The sequence below is a fragment of the Oxyura jamaicensis genome, chromosome 4, assembly GCF_011077185.1.
Source record: "Oxyura jamaicensis isolate SHBP4307 breed ruddy duck chromosome 4, BPBGC_Ojam_1.0, whole genome shotgun sequence".
In the NCBI taxonomy this organism is placed as follows: Eukaryota; Metazoa; Chordata; class Aves; order Anseriformes; family Anatidae; genus Oxyura; species Oxyura jamaicensis.
In genome coordinates, this window is record NC_048896.1 from 87,552,959 (window position 1) to 87,571,044 (window position 18,086).

At 44.6% G+C, this 18,086-nt stretch overlaps 1 protein-coding gene across 2 annotated transcripts in view; it reads left to right on the plus strand.

Moving 5' to 3' along the window:
• The window catches only part of MXD4 (MAX dimerization protein 4), a 38,022-nt gene that overhangs the window by 14,646 nt on the left and 5,290 nt on the right, over positions 1-18,086 (plus strand). For both annotated transcript variants that reach the window (XM_035324890.1, XM_035324891.1), the window contains exon 4: positions 15,240-15,354. In XM_035324890.1, the coding sequence (XP_035180781.1) occupies positions 15,240-15,354 (115 nt within the window). The remainder of the gene's footprint in view (positions 1-15,239; positions 15,355-18,086) is intronic.

The window sequence follows — 18,086 nt, forward strand, 5'->3', positions numbered from 1 at the left end:
TTTACGTTCTCAGCATCTAATGGACAGGACCAGTTCTTACCCACCATGGTGTAGTGGGGTCCTCTCGCAGAAACCAGAGAGCGACGGGCCAGGCTTCCAGGTGCTTCCAGGACAGCACAGACAACAGCTAGGTGCTTACACCCTGCACACAGGGGAAGGGATGCCTGCTGGTGACTGCTCTGTTAACTGGAGGAGATTTGCTGAATCAGATACGGAAAAAAAATGTTTTTCCTTCTAAGCTTGCTTAGCTGCAGCTGCGCAAGTAAACTGCAACTTGATTCATTTATTTATTTGCTTAAGGAATTTAGGCAGCTAATGGGCCTTAAGAAGCTGGCCTCTGGAGCTAGTCCTGCGTAACACGATGGGAATCCTCGACTGAATCCCAGCCAGTCCTGTCTGTGGAAGCCTGCAGGCGAAGGCTGGCAGTGCAGGAGCGGTGCCTACCAGGTGTGCAGAGGTCACCTACGCACCCACAAGCCAGCAGCGTGGCTCTGCTGTTTAAGGCAAGATGTGCTCTGTGCTCAGGACTCACACTGAATTTCTAGGAGAGAGGGTTGTTTACTCCCACGCATGTTCTGAGCACAAAATTCCTGGTGACCCAGCATCTCTGGTCAGGATAGACACTGAGGGAGCAACCTAGACTGCGGGAGGTGATGGTATTCTGTTTCTTGTTCCATCCCCTCCATGCTGTGTCAGCACCTCTAGCTCTATTTCAAATCCTTTCCACGGGATGCTTACGCTGTTTGGGCACTGGGTATAACGTGGCCTGGTCCCAAATTCAGACGGTGCTTTCTGAATGGAACAATACATGCTTTCCTCTTACACCTTGTGCTGCCTTCCCTTCTCGCTCTCCGCCAGCGTAACAGTCTGTGGCTTCGATTTACTGCCTGGAATTCCTTCACAGGTCTATTAATTCCCACTCTATTTTTTCCTCGGTGCACGTGGTGGGGTAGCGTAAGGCAGGCTGTTGGCCCGATTCAGTGCTCAGCTCAGGGGGTTCAGCAGGAGCTGTGCGTGTCTGCGTCCGAGCCTGGCCAGAGCGCACAATTTTGGGCTGCTGCAGAGTGTGCAGTTATGGTTCTGGAAGCTCTAAGCATGAACGTTTAGCCAGTGGATCATAAGCATAAAAAAGCGTAACGTTCTTCCTTTGCAGCAGTTGAATTTGGGCCTTTTCTTGAAAAACAAACAAACAAACAAAAAACACCAAAAGCTCCACCCCCCCCCTCCCCCCCCCCCATGTGATCCAGACTTTCCTTGTCCTAAAAAGTGCAGTTCACAAGAACGGGTAAGATTTTCCTTTTTTCGTCTCTTCAGGCCCTTCCTATTTTTGGAAGGAGAGGTTGTTGTGGGATTTCGTGGAGTGCTGTGCTCCGAGATAGGAGCCGTGTATGCTGAGCCCTGTGCGCGTCCCGCGGGAGTAGAGCGGAGTGGCAGGACTTGCCAAAGGTTGCGAGTGGCTGGGACTTCTCTTTAATCCTCGTTTATATTACACAATTTCTTTTTCTACAGAAATTAGCATAACTAATTATGTAGCGTGAGGAGATTGACATAGCTGATACAGGAGAGGTGTGGGTTTGGACGTACGTGAGGTCATCTGTTGCAATGTTCCTAACTTTAATAACTCTAGTCACGGGCTACATGCCCTACATTAGGAAAACCTGCATTAGGCTTTACCTTAATGGTAAAAATGCAAAAGATTCGGGAGGCAGAGGCTGCCTCTGAATGTACTAAAGTGTCTCTAAAAGCCTGGAGAAATACTTGTGAGTCGTGTCCTCCCAATAGGCATCCTGGGATTAATGCCTAACAAATCTACCGCCTTTTTTTCGTGGCTGTTTCCATTTAGGTAACTAAATGAAGATACAAGCTGCTAAATAAGGGCCTGCCTGGCATGTAGTCGCTGTCAGAACTCGGCAGTTGCTATTAAAGCCAGGAGGACTGTCAGCGTTTGCAAATATCGGTTGCACAGGCACTGTGTCCTGCGTACCACCCGAGCTGGTATTTACCAAACATGAAGGTGGCAAGCCCTGTAATTCCCCAGGAAAGCTGACTTAATCCCGATAGGTGAGTGCTGTCGTGTTGACTGCTGAAATAAACACAGCATGGGTGGAGCAAATAATTTCTCATAGGGAAATTTGGGAGCTGGTTGTGTATGTTTGGCTAGAAGCAGTTACTGGGTTTAGGTGCTCACAAGTATTTGAAATAAACTGTCAGGTGTCTTGGTTCCCATTGCCAGGATTTACATGCTCCTGTGGCAAGTGGGTCCAAACTTCAGGTTTTTCCTTCTATTACCAGACAATTTCAGAACACCGTGTTTAAGAAATCTGGGGTGAATTTTGTGGGGAAGGAAGAAGGAGGAAAGGGGAAGAGTTGTGAACAGCTGTGCCATACCTTACCGTCTCAAAATGGATTGCTTTCATATTCTGCTCAACTGTCCCCTGTCTGGCACAGAGACAATCAGCTTTGTGCTGCTCAATGGAAAAGGAAATAGAACGGAAATTATATTATAAACAAGGCACTATCTGTGCTGTGGCAAGCTAAAGCTAAACTCTGAGGCAGGGCTGTCAGAGAGCTGCAGCCCTCCACTGTCCCATGACACCATTCTAGGCCGCTGTTTTTGGGGGAAAATACTATGTAAGTGTTGCTGAGCTTCTAGTTCGTTGTAGTCTTGGAACAGACCGTGTCTAATTACAGCCGGTGTATTTAATTCTTCCCCTAAATTTGTTTATATATGCATCTACACTCTCTTCTCTATCCACCTCTAATTACAAGGTGTCAGTGACAGAGTTTGAGGCATACAGCAAGATGTTTGGGGATGTTTGTTATTATTTACTTGAGGGTGACTTCTTTTCTTCTTTTCCTTTGGTGTTTTCACTTGGGGCCTGAGCCCGTCTTGGGCGGGCTGGAACAGGCACCCTACTGTCTCCAGCAGGGATGAGAAGGCACCCCAGGTTCCTCATGGATATCTACAGCACTAAAGACAGCAGTACCCACCGGCTCCTTCCCCTAAAAGAAAATTAACTTTGCTCCTTCATGTGCAAGCATCCGCCATTTGCTACTCTAAGATGGCCACGAAGCTTTGGTAGAGGCAGGTGCTGAGGAAGTATCAGCACAAGCAAAAACAGAAGTAAGAAACGCACTGAACACCCATTTCTGATGCTTAATTCGCTTAATTTCCCAGTCAGACTTAACGCTTCCTACCTCTGAGGAGGAGAAAGTGATTGTCTAGGTGCCTAAATGGAGATACGGTTGCCTTAAGTCTGAATAGGTTTTAAAAGCGCTGTCTGAATTGTTGTTGTTTCTTGTGGTGTCTCATGCCTTTGATGCCAGGTGGGGCTCCTGTGGCACTTGTCAGGCTAGAGATGGCCCTTAGGGTCACATTGGTCACTTGGTGTTTCCTTTTCATTTGGATATATGGATATAACAGGCAGTACAATGGCAACCACAGGTCTCCAGTGTTCCTGATGCTGTGGCATCACACTCCGCTTCGCTTCAGGCAGGCAGAGGCCATCCAGTCACAGCCGTCTGCCAGCCAAAGACCTCGCGCTCAGCGTGTGAAGGCAACGCATGGTTTTAATTTAGCTAAAATAATTCAGCCCGACTTGCCTCTCCTTTCATTTGGCATCATACAGTGGTGTAAAAAATAATTCTTGAACACATTTGACATATGTATAAAATAACTAGGTCTTTAGGGAGGTTTAAAACGAGGCAGGAGGAGCTTGCTAGGCCTTGTTCTGTGCTCCTCTCACTTAGCGCTGTGCTAAAGCTCAACTTTTCTAGGCTTCTCTAAGCATTGTCGTCCCCCCACCCCCGCTTTTTTTTTTTTTTGAAGATCCTTCCTGTTGGCAACTGTCCTGAGACACGATGTTCTTGCTTAGCATTTTGATGTGGGGAAACAGTCTGATAATTAAAGCCGGTTTGAAGCCATGGGCTGATTTGTAAGCAGTGACTTGGCGCTGGGGTGTTGTCGGCTGGTGACCGTGTAGCTCGTGTGCGGTGCTATGCTGCACCCTGTGCCTTCGTCCCGGTGGGTGAGGGATGTAAGAGCTCCCCGAGCTGCTGGTGGGGGTATCTGTCCTCTTAAGCCACCTTTTAGCAAGCTGTTGATTTGTGGAAAATCACAGTTACCTGTTCCCCTCTGCTCGTGCAAAGCCCTGGTGACAGAAGTTTTTCCTTATTTCAGTAAGCTCAGTTCTCTTCAACCTGTGTTCTGCAGTCCTCAACAAGTTCCTGACAAGAGCTCTGGGAAATTAGCAAAGGAAAGCACGCCTGTTGTAGGACTGCAAACCTGTGGCAGGAGGCTTGGATTTGCCGTGCAGGAAGGAATATGGTGTTCCACTGCTCGCAAAGACCAGGGCGGCATTGCCCCCGTGTGCAGGATGGAGAGTCGTGATCCACTCCTGGGGTGTCAGAGGGGCTGTGTGTAAGTACGTGTGTGTCTTGTGTAACTTCAAGTGGGAATTGAAACCGCTTGATACCAGAGTGGCCTGATCTTGCAGTGACACTTTGTTTATCTCATTTGGTCTATCGCTGTTCTGAGGTAACAGACAAACTTCAGATCTGAAGTCTCCCTGTAGTGTAGTGTAAGAAACTTGAGTGCCAGTAGGACAGATGGATTTGAGAGGTCTAATTTAGGAGGACTACTAAGTTGCAATGTGTGCATTATAATGTGTGAAACAAACAAGTGTAAGGCTGGCTGAAAAAAGTATTTAATAAATTTAATGAAAACGAGGCTGATTTTTTTTTTGTTGACTGTATTTTCAAGTATGTACAAAAGTATTGCCATCACTTGTTTATTTCCCCACAAGGCACTGCTGTTTTCTGCCTGTATTACGCAGATGTGGCGGATGTGATGCTAAGCCCATTGCACTATGCGTTACCCCTTGCTACTGCTCACAAGCATCTGAGAGGTAAATGTTAAAAGATAATCAGCAGATACCAGGGCTAAAAACAGAAGACATTTGAAACAGAAATTCCTTTCATGTAGGTGTAAGAATTATTCACACTTGTTTGACTTTGAAGGTTTAAAATACAGAAAACTGTTCTCTATAGATGAGCACAACCTTAAAGGCTACAGAACTAGGTTAGAATCTCTTTTCTTTTTTAATTGAAACTGGGGAAAAAATCCATACAAGGGTGAAAATTTACTGCAGATGATATCAACAGTTACCGTAATGTTTGGTTTCAGTTGCCTCAGATTCTTGCAAGGTCAGAGATTTCATTGCCTCTGGTCAGAGGATGAGGGAATCCTTTACGTGTAGCTTTGAGGTGGTAACCATGCAGGGAAGGCAAATGGCATCCAGCTGCCATTGTTTGCTTGTGATGCTTTTGGGAATCCCTGTATAGCTTGTAAATTCCTATTGACGTTTTCCGAGAAGCACATCTCAAATTTCTGCATGTTTCTGTTACTTATCTCCGAGACCTGAGACAATGAAGGGCTGTTAAACCTTCCGTGGCTGCTGTTCAAAACAGAGCAGCTTACGACAGTGTGCTGAAGCCTGGGGAAAGTGGTGAAAGCCAAGCCTAGCTGCAGGGAGGAGGAGCACTGGAAAAACACAGGAGGAGACGAGAGTGGTCAGATGTCAGTCCTGAGGCTGTGGTTCCCCAGCAGCTAAAACTGGTACCAGTCAGAGCTGCTGGTGTCCCTTGCTCGTGTCGTGCTGCCTTGCATGTGGTGTGCTCCCCTGCCAGCCAGCTGTGAAGAAAATGAGCTGTTCTCGTTTTGTCCTCTCGTGGGGTTGGTCTGCAGGCAGTTTGAGCACTGGGGTGTGCGTGAGGTGGGATGGCGCCGGCAGGGGGACACACCAGTGTCATGTCTCACACGCCTCCATGACAGCTCCTGCACGCGTCACTGCAGCAGGAGGAGTACTTGAGTGGGAGAAGATTGAGGAGTTTGGTGGTAACAGCAACTAGATGTACCTCAGGGCTTTTTATTTCTTCTGCTGGCCAAAGTAAAGTGTGACTCTGGGATGTTTCATGCTCTGCTGCTGCTGTGAGAGATGCTCCTGGGGGGCGGCCTGAGGCCAGGGACACTCAGGGCCTTGCAAGGGGCATGCTGCATGCTTGGCTGCTGGGGTGAACATCGGTCCCGGTGCTTCAGGTCTGTTTCTGGCATCAGCTGGTGGACAAAAAGCAGTGGACAGGCCTCAGAGAAGTGGCCATGCTCGAGCCTGGTGAGGCAGAGGAGAGCTTCGGGGTGGGAGATGCCAGCCACCAGCTGCTGAGGCTCAGGTTGGGCCTCACACCAGTGCTGCCCAGGTTGCTGCTTCACATGGTTGTTCCAGCCCAAAGAGAGCCCCAGGAGCTCCTGTTGTTTTTCTAAACTTACTCCTGTGGGGGTACTCTGGCCTCCACAGCGCACCCTCCAGTGGCAACCTACCGTGCAAGAACATTGACAGCCGCTTGTAGGCTTCCTGAAAGATGAAGTACTGATGTCACCCAGTGCTCCTGCTGAAGGGCAGGCAGCTGCTGTACCCAGCAGGGAGCTTCTGGAGGGACAAGGAAAGGAGAAAAGAGGACAACATAAGGCACCAAGATTTCCTCCTCTACGTCAGCAGTCAGGAACCTCCCAGTATAAACCAGTATTCACCTGTCCCCAGCTAGCTTTCTGCATGCTGCTTAGCAGGCCAAATATTTATGCCTTTGCAGTATTGCAGATATTTCCTTTATATTACACTTGCTAAAAGACATAGGAATAGCTCTGGTATATGCATATATTCTAAAACGTGAAGAAGCTGCAGTTTTTAGAAGGTTGAAAATAAATTTAAGTGTGAAGTCTTGGCTCAGCAAGTGGACCAAAATGACACTAAGTGAAAGTAAATAAAAGGTAGTATGAATGCTTCAGAGTGATAAAATGCAGAAAACATGAAAATGGTAAGCTTTGTCAGGGGCAGCAGATATTTTTTTCTGTCCCCTGTAGTGCAAGAGTTAGGACCATCACCACTCACTTCTAACCGGTATTCACATGAAAACGTGTGGATGGACAAGTTCATAGCAGCATTGGTTCTTTCAAAGGTAATGATTTTAAGATACACTTGCAGCCGTTGCCTTTGTAGGCAAGTGAAGTACCTGAAGACCAACAACTACCTGGCTGCTAGAGCTATCTGGCGAGTTTTGCTGTAGAGAAACAGATGCACAAAGATATTTGGGACTCTGAAAATCTATGCAGAGTGTGAAACTCATAGAAAATGCTGAAGTAAACAAGGCAGGGTGTTGCATTGAATCCATGAAGAGTCGCTTCGATTAGGCAATTCAGAGCTTTTTCCATCTGTTTGTTTCCCCAGTACCTTCCCATGCTTCGCTGTTGAATTGAGTTTCAGAGGCCTGTGTGAGGTATTGGACAAAGAGAAAAAAATACACATATTTGGAACAAATCTATGAATCTTCACCTGCAACACAAACTTCAGCATTTTGTTCTTAATTCAGTAAGAAAGTGCATCCAATACAGGCCACTGATGTTTGGTTTATTTTTTCCTTGTATAATAAGAACCAAAGAAGTTTGTTGTAAGGGCACTGCTGCATTTTCTGGTTTTGACTCTGAGGCACTGAGCTGTGAGCAAATATTTCACACGTCTCGAAGCAATCAGAATGTCCAAGTGTGGCACACTGGGTGCCTTGCCATGGTACAGTGCTTTAATACTAAGAGGTTTTCTTTCCTTTTCACTAAAGTAAATTTGTTGAAGTAGCTTGTGCAGCTTGAATGTGACCCTCTTTTGAAAAAAAGGAATATATGTTTGAGGTATCCTTTGTAGGGTAAAAAAAAATAATATTGAAGGTGTTTCTGACTGAAATAAATATGGAAATGACGGGATTTTGTTCTTCAGTAGAGGGTTGCATTTGATCTTTTTCTGAAGATACTCAAAGTGCTGTATAGACCATTAATAAACCGGTTTATTTAGAACAATGTTTTCTATGTTTTTCTAATATTTCTTATGATTGAAGTTTTAGATACAATCTCTCTAAATAACTTTGTAAACACGTCTTTTAATTGGTACAGGGTTATCTTTGGTAGCTTACAAAAAGTATTGTAGATCTGTAAAAATATCATTCCTGACACGTACTTGAGGAAAAGTGTTAGCTTAAGGAGGAGTAAGGCATGTATGTGTGAATGCTGACTTAGACTAGGCAAAGCATTTAATTGCTTGTGTGCCTTCATTGTCTGGGATACCACAGATGCAAAAAACAACATGAGAATGTTTCATTTACGGTGCCATTAAAGCCATTTGCAGGAAAATTTTGGCTCTGCTCAAGTGTGATTGTGCATGAAGTGAAAGAAGAGTCGAAGCTCGGAAGAGACCCTGACTTCTTGTGGCAGGCTCCAGTACGAAGGAGCTGGTGCTAGGGTCAGCATGCAGGCAGAATCCGCTGTATGATTTTACTTTCATCTCAGGTGAACCCTGAGGTTTAATGCTGGTCTCCATATTTTAAAAAATAAATTATGATAAAGAGCTGAATAAAGATGCTGTCTTCATTCATCATGACCAATAAGAGTTGTGAAAGATCCTGATTTGCTGATTCTGACTAAATCTTTACTGCTCCCCATACACAGGTGCTGGGTTTTCATAAATAAAACTGTGAAGAGTCTTCCTGTAAAAACGCAAGCATCTTACGACTGCAGTTAGCTCACTTCTGTATTTTATGCTGAATGTAATGTCTGGTAGGGAGATAAAACCACCTTTCTTCAGGGATGAAACACAACAGTTAGATTGTGGCAGGGGTCTCTGACCTGGAGCTGTGGGCTCAGCCCAGACCCTTTGGGTTCACGAAGTACCTGGAGAACATTTGACTCCAGAAGAGAATTTTTGGTGCAGAGATTCTTCTCTGACTTTATCCTAGGTACGTTATTAGTCCAGATTACATAGTCATTATGCAACAATGAAAAATTTAGTAACTGCTCTATATTTAAACCTGTGTACATTAACTTCATTGCACAGCACCAGGAGAGGCTTGAATGTGGAAAAAAATGTGAAACATGAGAGGAGGAATTTGAAATGCTTCAGTAACTGTCCAGTTTGTAATAATATTGCTAATTCTAGATTCATTTCCATTTTTTGCTCATGTTACCTGTAATAAGTTTATGTTCTTGGAAGTGTGTGTGTGGGGAGGGTGTTTGTATTAAAAACTCAGGGGGCTTTACTTGTGAGGTAGGACAGAACTTATCCGACGATAGGGTCCGAGGCTCTCTGTTTTTTGGAGTGAGGCAGTTGAAGTACAGGAATGATGAATTTTCAGTTTTTGCATTATTTCAAGTGTAGCTGTTGTTCGTACTAGTACAGATTTTAATGATTGCCTTTTCGATGTAATTTGAATATTTGATGTATTGTGTCCTTTTCTTTGCAGAACATCACCATGCAAGTATATTTAGCAATTGATTTGAGAGTATGACAACCTCCTGTATACACAGCTTAGTTTAGTAGACTAAATTTGGGACATCTGAAATACAGACACATGTTCAGCCATGCAGGCATTTTTAGCACTGAAAACATCTTGCAGAAAGCACAACTTGGGCCTTCTTGTGAGGCAAGTGTTGTTTCATGCCCATGCATGCCTCAGTACGCGACGGTTGGGCTGTGGGTGTTGAAACGAAGTGGAGTGGACGGTGCCCTGTCTAGCTCAGGGAAACTGAGTATGTGCAGTATGGGAATACGGACACTTGGCTGTTTCTTGTCCATTTGCCAGCCTTCCAGATCCTTGCTGCCCAACAGGCCACCTCCCAGTATGGCCAAGACAGCTCCGTGCTGTGACTGGGCAACCTGCTGGTAGGGGTGAGAGGGTGTGGAGCAGATAAGGCAGTTCCAGGACCTCCCATGGGACAGCAAACTTTGCTGATAGAGTTGGGCCTTCCCTTTTACAGCCAGTGTTGAGTCAACAAGAGATTGAATACGTGTGAGAGAGTCGCTCTTCTAGCCTGGGGAGGATGGGACTGAGACCTCGAAGACACGCCAGGTGGACATATCAGGAATTTGACCTGTATCTCTTGGGTTTTACGCTCTTGCCCATGATTGTTGAGAAATGAGCATTGCCGTTTGGATGCTTTCTGCAAGTGATGTCTGGCAGTCACAGCACAACGTCAAGAGCAGGAACTGCTGTTTGTGTTCCTGGGTGCAGCTCAGAGGACGTGCCTGCCCTGTGCTCTCTGTCATGAACACGTGGAAGGCTGTCAGCAGCTTCGTCCATGGGGGTTTCCCCAGCCAAGGAGGCGGGATCGACAAGCACACCTTCCCAGCACTATTGCCAAGGTCCCGCACAGACGTGACAGGATTTTTCACTGTCACCCTGTAAGCTGTCACAAGCGTCTGTGGCCATTTAATTTTGCTTAGGCCTGGCTGAGGCATGCCATGCTGAGGAAAAGCAGCTTGTTCAGGACATGCACTTGCCAAAGGAAAGCTTTGTCTTTCCAGTTGCCTTTGTGCAGAGCAGTGGTTTAAATAACAGGCCCCAAATAGGGGCTCTAGGCTTGTACTTGCATGATTTAGGAAACATACCTTCATACCTTCACTGCCACCAGAGAGCTGTGCAGCTGAATATACCTGCTTTTTGACTGTCTGTAGGCTGTTTCTGTCGTTGTGCTATGTAAAAAAGCTTTGGAGAGCCCACGTGGATAGACTGTAGGTGGATCAGGTCGCTCCCCAAGCCTACAGCACTGTACTGGGTCGGGTTGACACAGTTTTAAGTGCACCGATTTTGTTTGCAGGGGCATTTTTTTGAGTCAAATACTACATCTTTACAAGCAATCTGATTTGTACGATCTCTGAAATGTTGATTGGAGGGACCTGTGGTTTTGTCTAGGTGAATCTTTAAAAACCTCCAAGGACGGCATTTCTGCAGCCTTTCTGGGCAACCTATTCTAGTTGTGCACCACCGCCCTTGTAAAAAATCTGTTTCTTAATGACCATCACGAAGCTCCCAGTTCACAGCCATTGCTGCTTATTATATTATTTGGCCTTACTGAGGAGTATTTTGTTCCCATTGCAACCACCCATCATGTAGTTGTAGGAAGTTCTTGGAATTGCTGCAGTTTTCTTGGAATTAAGATTATCCCGTGTGAACAATATGAACAATAGGCTTTTTTGTTTCGTTCCCCCCCCCCCCCCCCCACAGCGTATTCCATTTGTTGCTGTGTTAAAACGTATTTGCACCCAGGATTTCATACATATGGAGAAGAAGCTTTTTGACTATTACTTCACAGATGCATTTACTGCAATTTTGAAAATGGTTTGAGTCAAAGATCTTAATTTGCTTTCGCATGGCAGCCTGTCTGAGAGACGTGGTGAACTGAGCAGCCAGCGTTTCTCCTGCCTTTTCGTGGTCGAGCACCAGAGTGGAGTCTCTGTGGACTGCAGTGAGTGGTCTTCAGACAAACCTCTGGTGGATGTGCCTGTGTGAGGAAAATGCCAGCACCGCCAGGTTTCTGCGTTGTCCTGTGGTGGGTGGTGGAGCACCCTGAGGCAGGCCTCAACTTCCCAGCTGGGCGCCCACAGGTGATGAAGCAGAAGAGGGAATGGCCTCAAGTTGTGCCAGGGGAGGTTCAGGTTGGAAATTAGGAGAACTTTCTTCTCAGAAAGAGTGGTCAGGCATTGGGACGGGTTGCCCAGGGAGGTGGTGGAGTCAGTCCCCAGGAGTGTTTGAGCAAAGGTTGGATGTGGTGCTTAGGGACATGGTTTAGTGGGTGATAGTGGTGGTAGGGGGGTGGTTGGATCAGATGATCTTGGAGATCTTTTCCAAAATTGATGATTCTGTGGTTCTAAGAGGCCTGAGGCGCAACCCCTCTGACCCATGCCTTGTGGTGTGGCAGGTTTCATCCTGCTGTCCATTTGGAAGTGCTGGCCAGTAGTGCCCAGTCAAACCAGTTCAGGGGAGTCCCAGTTGGCAGACATTGCCTTAGGTGTCAGCAAGCGACTTTGTCATTTATGTGGAAGTGGTGGACCACCTGGTGTGGCTGCTCCTGTGGAGCGTTGACCAAGTCTGTGGAGTTAGCCTGATGTTTTTATTAAGCATTCAAAGAGCTATAGTGTAGATCTATGGGACCATGTTGTGAGCTCACTTACGGGGAAGATACTAAAGCCTTGAGCATCCGAGACCCCCATACCTTCCAGCAAAAAGCAGATGTAGCCCGTCTGAGCCAGGTCCCTCTGGCGTTAGCTCCCCTGCTACAGCTCGGCACCTCGCTCCTGCTGCACGGCTCGAGGATGCAGATTTGGGGTGGCTTTTTATAGATCCTCACCTTGGATAAATTCAGGAGCAGTGATGAGGGGGATATTTCTGTGCATCCGCACAAGGTGGGGAAAGTGCACACTTTTATAGGCACTGTTTTACTGGCCTGACATCACACATGGTGTGGGCGAACGTGTCGGGTTTTGAAGCTGGAGCAGTGTAATTACTGCACTTGAACCGCATCTCATGCGGGGAGACCGTTCCCCTGCTCCTTTGGGACCGGGCGGCTTATTTTCTAGGTGGAGTACATGGCGTGATCTGCGAAACACAAAGCAGCTCAGGCTGTGATTACTTCTGTGGCTGCCTTCTGGGTGGTTCCCCTCGGCTGAGGAGAGAGAGCAGTCGTTTCCCTGCAGTAAAAGAGGGAAGTTAGTGCTGGCAGATCCTGTACGTGACAACTCACCTGCCGTGAAGTTTGGGTCCCTTGCTGCTGATGGTGTGATCTGTTACCATAACATGCCTGAAATGTTTTCTGGCATTCTTACAGTTTTTTTCTATGATGTGCAAACTAGAAAACATGAGGATATTTACTTTAGTAATTGTGATGGGCTGGTTTTCTTTTGCTATGTTCCTAATCCATGCCATTGGTTATGCTTTTGTGCTATAATGTATGAATTAGCCATATAAACATGCACAAGTGAAAAAAAAATGAAAGAAAAAATCCCCTACAAGAAAAAAAGTGAAGTTAGGATAGGTTTCTTAGCAGATGTGTTTATTACATTTAGTGCTGACAGTTGCTAGTGCTGAGAATGCTTTAAAGCATTCTTTCTTTTTTTTTTCTTTTTTTTTTTTTAATATTTAGCTCTTTTTAATTCTTCTCATTGGTTGTTTAAAATATTCTTAATAGCTTCAGTCACATGCTCTTCGTAGCAGTTCTGTGAAGTCCTGCTTTACCTGGTTTGCATATCACATAAAAAGAATTAGTGCTTTGAAAAGGCACGCAGCATTACCCACAATGATCGTGGCAGTACCTCTGTTAATTCCCCAGTTGATGGTAATGAAGTGCACTAAAACCTGATTTTGTCCCTGTGGCAAGCAGACTTTCTTCAAATAGCAACAGGCTGAAAGGTTCGGTATGCAGTCGGGCTCCATGAACGTTTTTCAGGATTAATACCAAATAGATCTGAGATTAGCAATTCTGTATATTCGTTATAATACTTCTAACTACTGTAAGCACGTTGATAGTTCCACTTCCATGTATTTAACTCCCTCTTTACTGCTTGGATGCTATTCTTGTCCTCTTCCTTGCCACGTCCTCCTTTATCTCCAGCCCCTACTTCTGTCAGCTGTCTAAATAGAGTTGCATCCAAGTTGTGCTGAGTGACGCAGATGACTGCATGCGTGTTTAGAGGCCATTTAAAAAACAAAAAGAGTAATTGAATTTAGTGCCTGAAGCAAGTTTTTTATTTAAAACACGAAAAAGTCAGGTAGTTGGTAGAGGCTGTATACACAGAAATAAAAATTTACCTCTGTTTTCAGTACGGATGCCAGTAGTCCCTGATGAGGGTACTTTATCTTTTGGACCTATTGTAAAGGTCAGTGTCCGAGTTTAAATCAGCAGTTACAGGGGTGCTCTGCGGGCTGGTGGGGTTGCTTACCTGGATATTTACCCCAGTCCGTGTTGCTGTTGGTTAAATAAAAGCTTTTTTATTGCTAAATTTAGAACTTTGAATTTAAAAACAAACCCCTGGCCTAAACAAAGAATGTGTCATTATTTTTCTCTTGAGAATCACATTTTCACCAATAACCTTTTCCTCCTGAATGGCTCGAATAAAAAATTAATAATTTCATAGAAACGCTTTTTGAATTCCCACCTAGTACACTGCTGATTTATAGGCAGCCAGAACTAAATGTGTGAGTGTCATTACAGTACTGAATTTTAATTAGTTTTTTTTCTTTGTTTTATTTTTCCCCCCATTTATTCTCAGGTTGTCTTGATACTGCACTAATCATTCCAATTACACGTGTAATTTGTCATCAGTGTATATTAAATCCTCTCAAGTGGCACTTCAGACACTGATGCTGAATTCTTCTTCTGAACTGAGTGTTCAAAAGAAAGTTCATTCTTGACCAGGAGCGTTCAATTTCCTGCAGTTTGTTTTGTTTCCTTCATGCGTACAGCATATAGCAGATTTGAGAAAGATAATTATTCATGTCACACTTGTGATCCGCTTTGCTTACTACGACTGCTTTGTGGGGGATGTAGGCACGCTCCAGATCATCGCTTTGTTCAATCTGTAACAGGCTGGCAGAAAGAAAATGCTACAGATGTTGCTCATGTAAGTGCTTCTGCATCTGTTTCTATCTCATCGTAAAACTGAAAGGTAATTTCGTCAGGGTTCCTGTTCAGGATTATGCACGAAAAATAGGAGGGATTTTCTGTTGGTTTTAACTGTAGAAATACACAATTTTTTTTTTTTTTTTTTTTTGCCACTGCCTTGTTTTGGATAGTTGAAGTAAGGTTGCACAGAAAAATATGAAATTAAAAAAATACAAATAAATACAAAGAAATTCAAAATGCTTGGAAATGGAGTGTCTGTAGAAATGGAGTGTCTGTAGAAATGCCACCTTCTTGATCCACACTTTGCTGATGGGTTTGGTGTTGTTAATACAGGAGAGAGGTTGTTGAGGGCAGTAGTAGTACCACTTGCAAAGGAGAAGCAGGACCCAGTGTGGCTGGTGCTGGCTTCTCCCTGAAGTCCCTGTTTTGTTCTTTATCCAACCTCGAAGTCAGTGTGCAGCTTTGGTTGAATTCCTCTGAGTGTACTTCCCCTTCCTTAAGTTGGGACTAGCCAGGCTGAGCTAACTGCTTTGAAATATAGGTATGAAAATGCTGCATAAATGTGCCAAGTAGCATTACTACATTTCAAGTGACCTTTTGCTCTGAAACTTTGCCAAAGGGAGGGGAGAGGAAGCCACTGTTGAATCGAGTTCTGCAGAGAGATCCTGCAAACAGATGGTGTTTGCATATAGGATGTGCTATTCGAGTGCAACTGTACTACAACGCTCTTCACTTTTAATAATTGCAGGCGGGCTAAACTCCGGCTATATTTGGAACAGCTAAAACAGCTTGTGCCTCTCGGGCCGGACAGCACCAGGCACACCACCCTAAGCCTGTTGAAAAGAGCTAAGATGCATATCAAGGTAAAAACATTCATCTGTATTTTATTTTATTTTTCCATTTTTAGGGCAGAATCTTCCAGAATGTGTATCCATAGAGAGGAAGTTAATTTTCACACAAAACCCATACCCATATGTCTCATCTTCTGGATATATTCGTCCCTATTAGATGCGGGGATTTCACTCAAGAGTGTCAAGTTTTGCTGTGTGTTGGAATTTACCCGGCAGTCTCAGATTCATGAAAGGGTGATCTTGTGGTTTCTGCTTAGTTTGTTGTATTAAAAATATGTATGTATCAAGGCTGTTCTTTGATGAATATATACATCCTTTAAGGACCAAGTAGCATTGTACTGCACTAATTTCAACGTACAAATACTAATAACGAAACAACAAATGGAGTCAAAGGGTTTTATAGCCACTAGTAAGTCTTGTCCTCATCCTGTACCCCGATGACCAGATCCTGGAGCATTTGGCAGTCATTGAAAAGAAACCAAAAATAAATGTAATCTCCTGTTAGTTGCCACTCCCCTTGCTTGTTTGTGTGTGTAACATCTGAGCCACAAGTCGAAAACAAAACCAAAACCTCACCTGTGCGTCAGCAGCAGGACAGGTCATGTATTTGCACAGGTAAACAAAGGAAGATCCTCCCCAGGCCTCTTCTATCCTAAGACCTTGTAGTTTCACTCTCGTAGTTTCCAGGGGAATCGGGCTATGTGCGAATATAAAACAAGTACTTAAATGTAAAAAGTTAAAGAATACAGATTGCTGCTGCTGTGTCCAGGACTGGAATTATTCATCTGGCATTTCTTCAGTGTTAGAGGGGAAAAGATAGGAAAGTGAAAAGTGTCAAGAGAGGTCAAACACTGCCAGTAATCTTGGAATATTTCTGCAAACAGCCTGCTGTTGTACAGCATTAAGATTCAGTGCAATTGCAGATAAGGGTGTAATTCGTAGGAAGTATTGAAGATGAATTTAAGCAAAACCATACTTGAGAACAAGGTTACTGAGCTACCTCTTCCGCTCTTGTAAGCACATTTACTCCAGCTGAGCAACCCCTGTTTTTATCATTTGAGATTTTGGCCTCTTGTTTATAATTCAGGCTAACGTGCATGAAAGGCACTGCGTGTGTTTTTTGTCTTGGGCTACTGCCCTATCATGGGTTTATGCATACAAACTGAAAATCTGTTTTTACAAGTGGCAAGTGTGAGAGTTTAGCCATGCAGTTACCATTTCAGCTGCTGATTAAAAAAAAAAAAAAAAAAGCTAGGAGCACATTGTTTCAAAGACCATCATGCACAGTACCAAGCCCCCATTCTCTGAAAAGTGAAACCGAAGTTTAGTTTTCTTTTTGAGATTTTAACCGAACCTCTCCCGCCTGGCCTGCCACTTAATCGCCCCTCTTCATCAGGTCTGCAGGCTTTGGACAGCTGCCTCCCCGCTGCACTGCCAGAGCGTGCCAGTGCCCCTCTGCCATTTCTAATACAATAATCTAATACAATAATTAGTTTTGAACACGCACTCAGTCACTCACCAAGACTTGCCCTGAAAGATTGGACAGTTTTGAGACAGTTTTGAGACTCCTGGATACGAGTCACTGAGTACATTCCCAAAATAGTTGTTCGAGTTTGGGACTGCAGCCAGGAAAATACAGGAAAAGGAAATCTGATCAGCTGGGCACATTCGGTTTGCTGTGTACATGGATGTGCCAGCCCATTTTCTTATTCTAACATTGTGTTCCTATGTGCGATGTATATCTGAGTAGTGTGGGGCCTTAGAGGCTACAGAAGTTAGTTTTCAAGTCAGCAGGGAAGCTGCCTCGTTGAATAATGGCAATTAGGTTTTCAAAGATAAATGCGTTTGCTTTCAGGGTTGCATTGGAACAGCAGAATCTTTGCGGTCATTTGGCTTGTGGTTTGCTGCATGCTGTCCCACACCACCCTTCTCTAGGAAGCCAAGCGTAGGTTCATTCAGATGGTAGGGAAGAACCATCAGAAGCAGTGTTCACTCCCAGTACGTCTCCTAAATCTTACGGGAATGTAAACACAGCTCAAAGAGAAATTCAGTCTTCCTTGTATGTGCTTTTGCTGCTAGAACATGTAATTTATTTCATCATTTAGATGAAAAAAATTGGCTTTTTCTTCTTTCTTGGTTTCAATTTGTTTGTAGTTCTTGCTTTTGATCCCATTGTACTCATTGCATTTTCTTCCCTAGTTGACAATTTTTGAAAATGGCTATCAGTGCAAAAACGTCGGTAAAGTGTTCAGTTGAAATCCTAAAATATAATGTTTCCGTACTGCAGTTGTACCAACAGTGCAGCACGTTTCGCAGGGTGTGAGGTATCCTTTTTATTTCCAAATACCTTCTTATATTCAAGCAACAGGGGAGATTTTAGGCCGAGCTGTGACAGGATCCTTTCAGAAGCTATTTGCTGAGAAGTATTGGATTAATAGCACTGATTTGTAGGAGCTTATCCTAGTAGCTCCAGAGATGTTCGAGGAAAGAGAAATGCAAGAACGAAGGCAATTGTTGGTAAATGCCTCCTATGCTATATACGCAGTACCGGAGCAATGTCAGTAAGCACTCTTAAAAGGTAAAAATTTCCATAGCCTGTGGTAGGAGGGAGACCACTGAGGAGCCTCATAATGCTTCCTTTACAGTGAGAACTTCTTTAATTCACCTAAAGAGGCGTTGCAGTCTGACTGAAACCTGAGCTGTGCTCTGGGTATCAGAGATGATGACAGTTTTGCCTGACAGAG